This window comes from Macrobrachium nipponense, chromosome 38 (genome assembly GCF_015104395.2).
Source record: "Macrobrachium nipponense isolate FS-2020 chromosome 38, ASM1510439v2, whole genome shotgun sequence".
Classification (NCBI taxonomy): Eukaryota; Metazoa; Arthropoda; class Malacostraca; order Decapoda; family Palaemonidae; genus Macrobrachium; species Macrobrachium nipponense.
In genome coordinates this window covers 59,739,609-59,751,664 of record NC_061098.1, presented here as the reverse complement: position 1 = coordinate 59,751,664, position 12,056 = coordinate 59,739,609, and the positions used below count along the sequence as shown (strand labels likewise).

The window sequence follows — 12,056 nt, the reverse complement described above, 5'->3', positions numbered from 1 at the left end:
GGGGAAATGCCTCCGTACAAATACCTTGGCCCCCGAAGGTCCGCCCCTGGAGAGAATCTAACAGCTTATCCGTGGATTTAAACGCACTTGGAGCTGTTTGAAATATTGGAAACAACGCCAAAATGAGATGCCATGTTGATAGAAAATCTGATTCCGTTTTATTGTTCTTGCATATAGAAAAAAACTTACTCAATCGTGAACCTATGTACGTAATTGACTTAAAATTTTGTGCAACGAAAATTATGATATTTGGCTGTTACAGATTTGGCAGATGCCCGGAGATTAACCACACGTGGGGAGCCCTGCCAGAGAGCTCATTTAATTTTGGAATGACTACAGCTGCAAATGGTAAACGGAACTCACTTGAAGCCTCTGTTACGGAGTTCGAGTCCCACCCTTCCCGTGCCCGCGGCGACATCCAACACCCTCAGGGTATGACGCTGGTCTTCTGGTACCCGAGACGTCACTTCGTCGGCGCCTAGCAGGTAGGCTGTGTAACCTCCTGCACTCAGAGTCTGTGTTGGATGGAATACCAAAAGACATCAGTTCTATCCTGAATTTGGCGCGATTCATTGCTGCCTGACGAGAAGGCTCTGGCTGGCCTATTGATTTAAGCCAAAGCCCAAGCACTGGGGCCTACGAGGTCATTCACAGTTGAAAGGGAAATTTAGAGTAAAAAGATTTCAAAGGTGTAGCAGGACGAAAACTTCGCAGTTGCCTTATAAAATAATTGTTAGCAGAGGGTGGAAAGTAAAATGGAAGAAAGAGAATATGAATGGAGGTAAAATAATAGGAATAAAAGTGGCTGCAGCTAGGGGCCGAAGGGATGCTGCAAAGGACCTTACGGAACGCCTACAGCGTATCGAGTGCGGTGTATGACGGATCTACCCTTTTACGGGGCTAATACTAACGCAGGCTCGTTGATTCTCCTGTGAATATCTAATTAATGAACCAGTTTAAAAAGCTACACTTCTCTAAATTGGTACGGAATTAAGGATCCTTCTCTCTCATGAACACTAATCAAGATCAATAATGTTTCTCAAAAAACTTTTCATTCGTTAAATTTTTCCTCAGAGATAGAGAGAGAGAGAGAGAGAGAGAGAGAGAGTTGATTTGCATGCTATATATTTTTCCTTACAATGCCAGTTAACTATGAGGAAGTTGGCCACATTAACAAAGTTAGTTACCCTGCGAACGGTCGTAGTTTAAATGGAGAATGATGAATAATGGAATAAATAACAAATAACAGAAAATAATTTAAAATTATATAGGAAAATCAATTATCAGTTATTAAAATAATATATTGCTTTATTAATGAATCAGTTACTGAAATACTCACCTCCTCATATGTTGGCGCCCATTCATTGTAAGTCTTGATCACCTGTTCATTGCTTGTTCCCGGGGGAAAATACAGGAAATTAGCCAGGTAAGTTTCACGCTCATCAGGCGTCATATGCGCAGTCTTTTCAAGCTGAAAAGAAGATATATATCTGTATATTGATATATATAGATATATATATATATATATATATATATATATATATATATATATTATATATATATATATATATATATATATATATATATATATATAATATATATATATATATATATATATATATATATATATTATGTATATATATATATATATATATATATATATATATATATATATATATATATATATATATACACCATTCGAGCTACAAAATGTCCTTTATATCTAATTCGCTCTACCTCGGAATTGATATATTTTCATATATGTACCGAGGGGGATTTTTTAGTTGATAATAATTTCGTCCCCCCATGCGATCGAACCACCGACCAGTTGGACTGGGGAACGAAATCAGGAACGGACAGTGACGCTACCGAATCTACTATCAGAGAGGCTAAAGGGTTATATCGATTCTGACCATTACAAATCACCGCCGATCTTGTTGTATTCGTAATTAGAATCGATATGAAACCCCCTCCACCATGCTAGCCGATTCAAGTGTTTGACCCACGCAGCCTTGTTATCAATACTTATCACATCACCGTGATTCATATAAATCATTCGAGCTACAAATGTCCTTTAATATCTAATTCGCTCTACCTCGGAATTGATATATTTTCATATATGTACGAGGGGGAATTTTTTAGTTGATAATATTTGTCCCCCATGGGATCGAACCACCGTCCAGTTGGACGGGGAACGAAATCAGGAATGGACAGTGTCGCTACCGAATCTGCTATCAGAGAGGGTAAAGGTTTATATCGATTCTGACCATTACAAATCACCGCCGATCTCGTTGTATTCGTAATTAGAATCGATATGAAACCCCCTCCACCATGCTAGCCGATTCGAGCGTTTGACCCACGCAGCCTTGTTAAGAATACTTATCACATCACCGTGATTCATATAAATCAATCGAGCTACAAATGTCCTTTAATATCTAATTCGCTCTACCTCCTAATTGATATATTTTCATATATGTACGTAGGGGGAATTTTTTAGTGATAATAATTTCGTCCCCCCATGGGATCAAACCACCGTCCAGTTGGACGGGTAACAAAATCAGGAACGGACAGTGACGCTACCGAATCTGCTATCAGAGAGGCTAAAGGTTTATATCGAGGTAGAGCGAATTAGATATTAAAGGACATTTGTATCTCGAATGATTTTATATGAAGCACGGTGATGTGATAAGTTTCATAACAAGGCTGCGTGGGTCCCAAACGCTCGAATCGGCTAGCATGGTGGAGGGGGTTTCATATCGATTCTAATTACGAATACAACGAGATGGCTGGTGATTTGTAATGGTCAGAATCGATATTTACCTTTAGCCTCTCTGATAGCAGATTCGCTAGCGTCACTGTCCATTCCTGATTTCGTTCCCCAACCAACTGGACAGTGGTTCTATCCCATGGGGGAACAAAATTATTATCAACTAAAAAATTCCCTCTCGGTACATATATGAAAATATATCAATTCCGAGGTAGAGCGAATTAGATATTAAAGGACATTTGTAGCTCGAATGATTTATATGAATCACAGTAATGTGATAAGTATTGATAACAAGGCTGCGTGGGTCAAACGCTCGAATCGGCTAGCATAGTGGAGGGGGTTTCATATTGATTCTAATTACGAATACAACGAGATCGGCGGTGATTTATAATGCTCAGAATTGATATAAACCTTTAGCCTCTCTGATAGCAGATTCGGTAGGGTCACTGTCCGTTCCTGATTTCGTTCCCCATCCAACTGGACGGTGGTTCGATCCCATGGGGGGACGAAATTATTATCAACTAAAAAATTCCCCCTCGGTACATATATGAAAATATATCAATTCCGAGGTAGAGCGAATTAGATATTAAAGGACATTTGTAGCTCGAATGATTTATATGAATCACGGTGATGTGATAAGTATTCATAACAAGGCTGCGTGGGTCAAACGCTCGAATCGGCTAGCATGGTGGAGGGGGTTTCATATCGATTGCTTAATACGAATAACACTGAGATCGGCGGTGATTAATAATGGTCAGAATCGATATAAACCTTTAGCCTCTCTGATAGCAGATTCGGTAGCGTCACTGTCCGTTCCTGATTTTGTTCCCCGTCCAACTGGACGGTGGTTCGATCCCATGGGGGGACGAAATTATTATCAACTAAAAAATTCCCCTCTCGGTACATATATGAAAATATATCAATTCCGAGGTAGAGCGAGTTAGATATTAAAGGACATTTGTAGTTTGAATGATTTATATGAATCACGGTAATGTGATAAGTATTCTTAACAAGGCTGCGTGGGTCAAACGCTCGAATCGGCTACCATGGTGGAGGGGGTTTCATATCGATTCTAATTACGAATACAACGAGATCGGCGGTGATTTGTAATGCTCAAAATCAATATAAACCTTTAGCCTCTCTGATAGCAGATCACAAGCATCACTGTCCGTTCCTGATTTCGTTCCCCGTCCAACTGGATGGTGGTTCGATCCCATGGAGGGACGAAATTATTATCAACTAAAAAATTCCCCCTCGGTATATATATGAAAATATTTCAATTCCGAGGTAGAGCGAATTAGATATTAAAGGACATTTGTATCTCGAATGATTTATATGAATCACGGTGATGTGATAAGGTATTCATAACAAGGCTGCGTGGGTCAAAACGCTCGAATCGGCTAGCATAGTGGAGGGGGTTTCACTATTGATTCTAATTACGAATACAACGAGATCGGACTGGCGATGATTTATAATGCTCAGAATTGATATAAACCTTTAGCCTCTCTGATAGCAGAAGCGGTAGGGTCTCCACTGTCCGTTCCTGATTTACGTTCCCCATCCAAATGGGACGGTGGTTCGATCCCATGGGGGGACGAAATTATTATCAACTATAAAAATTCCCCCTCGGTACAATATATGAAAATATATCATTCCGAGGTTATGGTAGAGCGAATTAGATAGTAAAGGACATTTGTAACTCACATATAATGATGGATACGAATCACGCGCGGTGGTGATGTGATAAGTATTCATAACAAGGCTGCGTGGGTCAAACGCTCGAATCGGCTAGCATGGTAGAGGGGGTTTCATATCGATTCTAATTACGAATACAACGAGATCGGCGGTGATTTGTATGCTCAGAATCGATATAAACCTTTAGCCTCTCTGATAGCAGATTCGGTAGCGTCACTGTCCCTTCCTGATTTCGTTCCCCGGCCAACTGGACGGTGGTTCGATCCCATGGGGGAACGAAATTATTGTCAACTAAAAAATTCCCCCTCGGTACATATGAAAATATATCATTCCGAGGTAGAGCGAATTAGATATTAAAGGACATTTGTAGCTCGAATGATTTATATGAATCACGGTGATGTGATAAGTATTCATATATATACACACACACACACACACACACATATATATATATATATATATATATATATATATGTATATGTGTGTGCGTGTCTTTGTGTATTAAATTGTCGAGTTTATCTTTGTATTATCCAGATCATACAATCGCATTTTCGACATAGAAGCACTTACCAGTGGGTGGACTATGTTTTATCACAGATTCTTTATTATCAAATTCATGTATTTCTCACTTTGAAACAAATTCGTTCAATAGTAGTTTAATCAAAGATTTTTTTGGCAATATCTGTTCCGAATTTTTATATTCTGGTTCAATGATCGCTGTTCTGGGCTAGGAAACCAAGTCAACAGAATATATCCTCGAACAAGTACGACAAGGTGGCGCCAAAAAACAGTTAACAGTGCAAAAAATACAACCAAACTTTAACTTTATAATTTACGTTGACATGAAAAAATTATAAGCAAATTTACACAACCTTTACTATATTTAAAAATGTAGATGAGTTTACATGAAATTATTGACGACGAAGTCATAAAACAAAATATGAATATACACCAACGTACATTAACCACAAAAATTGCAGAATAGGATGTACAGAGATGCTCAGCAACCTCGCCTCACAATGAAATAATATAAGATTCGGCTTTGGAAACTCAAGTTGCTAGCATGCAAATTGGACAAAGAACAAGGGATGAATTTCCCAAATAATCACTGTAATCTCAATTTAATCGAGCCTTCGTTTTACCCATAGAGTTCACTATTGTTGAATAACTTAGTGACTTGCTGCAATTCACTACAAAACGTCGATTAAACTGGATAAAAAAAATGAAAAATAAAAGAAACTGTAAAAACTTTAGCTTTCGTGGTCTAGAACACCACCAAAACAAAGAGAACACGTCTGATCTATTCGAATGGTAGAACAGGAGCTGCAAGGGCTTTGTTTGGCTTCAGAAGGAGTGTTTTTCAGATATTTCAAATTTACAGCTATGTTAGTATAAGGGAATTACTTTCATAACTCTATTTTATTAAACTTGCAGCTTGTAGTGTATTCCTCAATAATAAAAGAAAAGAGAAATATCATTTCAACACAAAACCATCGCGTGAGTTTTCATTCTCGTCGGCCATTCCTAATGATCCCCAAACCTGACTAGATAAAAGGTTTTGTTGGCAAAATCCCTGCAGGGAGATTTTGCCGACAATGCCTTTTATCTTTCGGTGTAAGAAGGGAATGCCATGACAGTCTGGTGTCTTCATCGCACGAAAATTTGAAAAAAAAATTATCTATTTTATAACCAGATCATAGCTCTATACTGCATTCTCAGTTTTTTTTTTTTTTTCTTAAAAATTCTAGTTTATTTTTTAAAGATAAATAAGAAAAATCCTAGAATGTCACAAAGAAATGAAATTCATCTTTTTTAAGAAAATCAAGTATTTTTTTTCAGTTGGCTAAATACAGCTTGATATACATTATTGTGGATTTTAACTCATCTATAGCTGAATGGCTGAGAGTGCCCTAGTGCTTGGCTTCATAGCCGAAATACCTCGTTTCCTTGATTCATTCATCTTACTGTAGGGAAAACTATCTAATGATTCTACTTATCGAACATGCAGCAGATATTTTGAAGACAGTGGATACAGTAGAAAGGAATGAAAGCAAGATCTTGTTGGATTGTAGTAAGTCCCATAAGCACGATGTAGGCAGCCAAGAGTTATGGCGTCCGAACTCTTCACAAGCCTAGCCTAAAAGTTGGTGTTGTCTACATTCATAATGATCGATAGATAAATATCAAACATATAAATACCTAATATTGCCCATTATAACACAGAAACGCTAAATGATAGCAGACAGCGCCATTTGAAAGATTAATTCATTGAAAAGAGAGAGAGAGAGAGAGAGAGAGAGAGAGAGAGAGAGAGAGAGAGAGAGAGAGAGAGAGAGAGATTTTCTCCACTGAAATACAAAATTACTTCCCTGAGAGGGAGAGAGAGAGAAACGATAAAAATGTTACATGTTCTATTCCATGATAATTTCATGTTCATATTTTACATTTCAGGTAAAGATACGTTAAAAAGGAATCCACCAATACATGCAGAAAATGGAGGCCGAAAACACTTAAGAATCCAATCAGGATATTCTGTACAATTTCTGACTGAGAGGGAGAAAGTAATGATTTACTTTATTGGAAAACTAAGGAATAATGTATAACAGGGTGATAATATTGGCACTCTATACTGAAAACCCCTTAAAACCAGATATCCTAATTTTTTTTGTAGTGTAGCATGTTTTCTTTTTTTACAATGATAGTGCTAAGTAAACTAATGTTGTAAACACTCTTCAGTAATAAATGTTTTTATGCCCTCGAAACTTTTGATATTATATAATCTATCTTTAAAAAACGTTCATAAGCATTACATTCATATACTCGCATACATACAAAGAGTAAAAGGATGACAGGAAGAATATAAACAAAAGCCTTCATTTTGTCAGCTACCGACATTATAGCACAACGAGACCTTGGCCTTTCCCTCCATGGGCGTTACTGATATAAATACCCTAAATTTAACCACCACTCCTGAATGGCAAAGGGAAAACGAATAAATAAGAGGAAAGCAAGTAATCAAACTCAAATCAAGCACAACAAATTTACCTAACTGTGAATCGCTTAAACATTGAAGTCACTGATAGTCACGAACACAATTATGGAACAACAGCTGTATAAGAATGTCGATAGACAATCTCAGACTTATCGACAATAAATGCCAGTAATACTTTGTTATTCACCAGAGATCATATTATTACCAAGTTATCAAGTACTGAAATAAATCCGTAAGAAATTGCATGAAATTAAAGTGAAGTAACCCTAAAAACTTATTAAGAACATAATTTAGTCATACCAGCTTTACAACCCGATCCGTTCCTGATTCCATCTTTCCTTCTCCCTTTGGTGCAGACGAATCTCCAGCTGCTACAACGAAGAGTGAACTGATGAAACGCTAGACCAAGCAAGCACAGATATATAGGGCTCACAGGACTTGTCTCCTGTTTGTCAGTGGTAACAGCCAGTCCAGTGGAACGTGTCTGTTGCCTAGTGCTTTAGCGAGGTTGATAAATTCATCCTCACGTTCCACACGTATCACGTTGTATCCACATTTCATAAACACAATGGCGAGGTTGATAAACTTAAGATTTATAAGCGAAATTCACTATCGCAGGGCAAATTTATTATTACTTGAAAACAACACAAAGTTTTAATTATTTCTTGAATTAATTATTAAGTAAAATTAAATCAAAATTAATTGACTCATAAGTGTTAAACAACAATAACACTTAAAATGAATTCTAAGTAAAGGCCAAGTAATTCACAAGTGTTAAACTCAATTAAACATGCAATGATTAAATAATGAAAACAAACAAGTTAATCAAACAAATTGTGAATGCAAAAAAAAAATGCATCAGATTATTAAATTACACCACCAAAATTTGAAAAACACGAAATTGTGTCACAGAATAAATTAAATCACACTTCAAAAGCATTAAACACAGAACATTAGAATTTGCAACGTGTAAGGAATGAAATATTTCACCCAACCCCCTAAATAATATTTTTAAGTTGCAACGAAAACTTGTAATAAACCAATTAATCTTGGTATACCAATTATGCTTCTACTGCAGCTCCAAAATTCACTATAGTATTCCAAAAATGCGCCGTTACAACTTAACAATGTCTGCTCAGATTCCACAAACAAACACTAATATTGAATAAATCTAAAACTTATGAGTGACCAACCACTAAGTATAAAATCTTTACGTTAATGTAAAATCAAAATTCTCTCATACTGGGAGAGAGAGAGAGAGAGAGAGAGAGAGAGAGAGAGAGAGAGAGAGAGAGAGCTGCTTCGGCGCGCTCTTCTTTGCAATGCAAGAGTAAGTCTCAGAATGACATAATTGCTCTCTCTTCGTATGAAAACTGGCCAACATATCTCGGCCCCAAAATGCTAGGGCAAAAATTTTGGGAATTAGACACAGCTATTATCTGAAAAATTCTCTTTCAAAACAATAAATAGAGAGAAAGTGGGATTAGAGTCATCAACAATATCTATTATTACGTGATTTAAGACACTAAAAGTCTCTTAAAATAAAAGATGTGATCACAGCAATTTATCGAATGAATAAATGTCATATCCGTGAGTGACGTCACAAATCTTTCCACTTCAAATTTGAGGTAATTATGAGCCAACAAATTCTCTTTTGACAAATCGAGAGATATAAGAGTTAATGTATCAGTAAGATTAATTAGTTAAATAACAAAAGAATCTATATTATCTTCAATGAAATGAACAGTATATCGTAAGCAAAACTTCTCGAGAAGCTTCTAATATGATGCAACTTTACAGTAAAATGGCGAAATCTTCACGTGGTTTTTTGACAAAGACACACATGTCTGACAGTCATGTACGTCGTATACCAAAACAAAAAACGGAGAACTCGAGTTCTTGCTTTGAACGAACAAAGCTAATTTCAGTCTCTCACACATTCTACTTTATTCCTTAACTTTTAAATACATTATGCAAAATCTGAACATACGTTACTAGAACATATTAATCCTAAGGAAACTAATACGGAATCTAAACATATTGCAAACACTATTGCAAGGTTTCATAGCTACTGAGATGAAGGTTATGCATAGTGAAAAGCAACAGCATACGAATATATATATATATATATATATATATATATATATATATATATATATATATATAATATATATTATAGAAAAAGGGGCTGTTTAGAGCATACCTGAAATTGCAGAGGAGAAGACGACTACCGGTAGGTACCCTTTACTCGAAATGAAGTAGCAGACTTAAGAAAAGGGTGTTAGAAGCTCAATTATACTTGGAATTCCCTTAAAATGAGGTACTTATTATTCAGGCTCGTATCCAGAGCTTTTTTTTATGGGGGGTGGGGGAGGGTTCGATTTTCCGAAAACTGGACCTTTTCTTCTGTAAATGTCATTGCATACATAGGTATATACAAGATGAAGTACTTGAAAATGTTACTTTAGTTATATTAAGAAGGAAAACTGGGTATGCGGTCTATACTCTTCTACGCAATTAGGGGTTATTCAAAGTACTGACTTTGGTTAACAGAATTTCACATATAATGTTGAAAGTTTGCACTGAAATTCGAGAATACTTCTTCAGTGTTATTGAGTGATTCATTTAATATGTTAACAATAATATGCATATTACTTTATTTGCTGTTATGATTTATACTTCGACTTAACAAAAAACTAATTAATTACCTGGTAAGTACAGTTCAGTGACAGGATAGTCACAGAAAATATGGACCTCCAGAAATTTTGTGACCGTGCCCCCTCGGCCACCCCCCCCCCCCCCCCGCCCCCCCCCCCCCCCCCCCCCCGCCGCCATTGGTACAGGCCTGTTATTGCAAGAAATGTCATTGAGACTGTGTAGAAATGCCCTTATTTTTAAACCTGGATTGTTTTCAATACTATAGTTTGCAAATCTCTAAATATTGCAATTTAATATTCTTATTCATCATTAGCAGCCCAAATTATATTATCATGCCAATTTTAAACACAAATAATATTGGTTACCCTAAAAAGACGATATGATTAAGAGAGAGAGAATAGACGTGTCAAAATACGACACTAATTCTATTTTATGAATAAACTATCAGGATTTTTCTGTCAGCAACTTATTTAATTTTCCAATAGAATTGCCCTTTAATATTGAATTTTTTTACTAAATATAAAATTTATATTCTCATACAAAGAATCCATTATTAAAAATATAATGATTAATGACTATAGTGCTTTACCTAGATGAGGCAATGAAAAAATAATTTACTGTCAGACAAGATTGTGTAATTTATCAGAGGCAGCCATAAACATAAGACAAAAGAAAATGGGTACGATATTATCATAGAAAATATTTTCATAGGTAACCTTAATACCATTTTAAATAGGTAATGAGTTTGGCGGATAATATTTGCGTCCAAAAATGATAAAATGATAAAATAATGAATTACTGATAGGATTACGTTTAACAAAAGTCGACCTACCTAGCAGATACAACAACAACAACAATGAAAACGCAGCGCCCATCAGACAGAGCACCTGGGACACAATAAATACCGCCGAACGACCCCATTCCAATCAGTTCACGCTCACCTTTCCTTGAAGATGAACCGATGATACGGTTGGAAACGTTGGAATTCCATTACTCCCTTAGACTAAGATTTGTTAACCGCTTTTGTTATCATAACATAAAGAGGGGGAGATAATGGACAGACAATATTGTTTGAATTTGGAGAGCTATTCTTAAATATTTTATTTCTCAAAATATTATTATATTTAATACTAAATCAATATCAGTAGTTTTTAAAATTGGTACAGCAAGAATTAAATTTTGATAAAATGGTAGTATACAGAAAATATTTTAAAAAAATTTAATACTGATTGGACTGCAATACGTCTTTTTTGCTTAATTTTTTACAAAGGTTCAGAAAATCTGTAGGGTAACATAATGAATCTCCTGTTTTACCAATAATTTTAAACTCATCTTCTAAAAATTCCGGACCATAAATTCTCTGAGCTCTGAGATGCATACTGGAAAATGTTGACATCTTAATTTGTTTAGCATGGCTAGAGTAAGTTATTGGTGGGTTTCCCATATATTTTGAAAATAAAATTGGTGTTATTTCTAATAACTAAGATATCCAAAAATGGTATACAATTATTTTCTTCATATACTATTGTGAATTTTATGGATGGTGCAAGATTATTAATTGTATACAGGAAATCAGGAATATTTACATTTTCTTTTACAATACAAAAACAATATCTACATATCTAGCCCAAAATACCTTAGAAAATAAATTTCTTGGAATAAGTCTATACTCAAAAAATTCCAGTTAAATATTAGACAAGAGTACCAAATATCTGTTCATAAAAATAATCATTGAAAGGGAATTTATAATTTTTTATACAAAGGGATACCTAATTAATAATAACATTAGTAGGTAATTCTAGATTATACGAATCCAAATGTTGTGATCAATATTAAAGTAAGGCTTCCATAAGAACTTAAGTGAATAAAGATGTTGCATCAAAACTGGTTAATTTATCAATATTGGATAAATCAATATGGAAGAGTCTAGCACAGAAATCAACA

The 12,056-nt window shown here is 35.5% G+C and overlaps 1 protein-coding gene across 1 annotated transcript in view; it reads right to left on the bottom strand.

Moving 5' to 3' along the window:
• LOC135209739 (uncharacterized) overlaps window positions 1–7,896 on the bottom strand; it is a 10,365-nt gene extending 2,469 nt beyond the window's left edge. Inside the window, exons 1-3 of the mRNA XM_064242515.1 lie at window positions 7,755–7,896; window positions 1,340–1,471; window positions 364–515 (exon numbers count right to left, since the gene is read on the bottom strand). Coding sequence (XP_064098585.1) covers window positions 364–515; window positions 1,340–1,471; window positions 7,755–7,787 — 317 coding nt within the window. The 5' untranslated portion in view covers window positions 7,788–7,896. The remainder of the gene's footprint in view (window positions 1–363; window positions 516–1,339; window positions 1,472–7,754) is intronic.
• Between the last annotated feature and the right edge of the window lie 4,160 nt (window positions 7,897–12,056).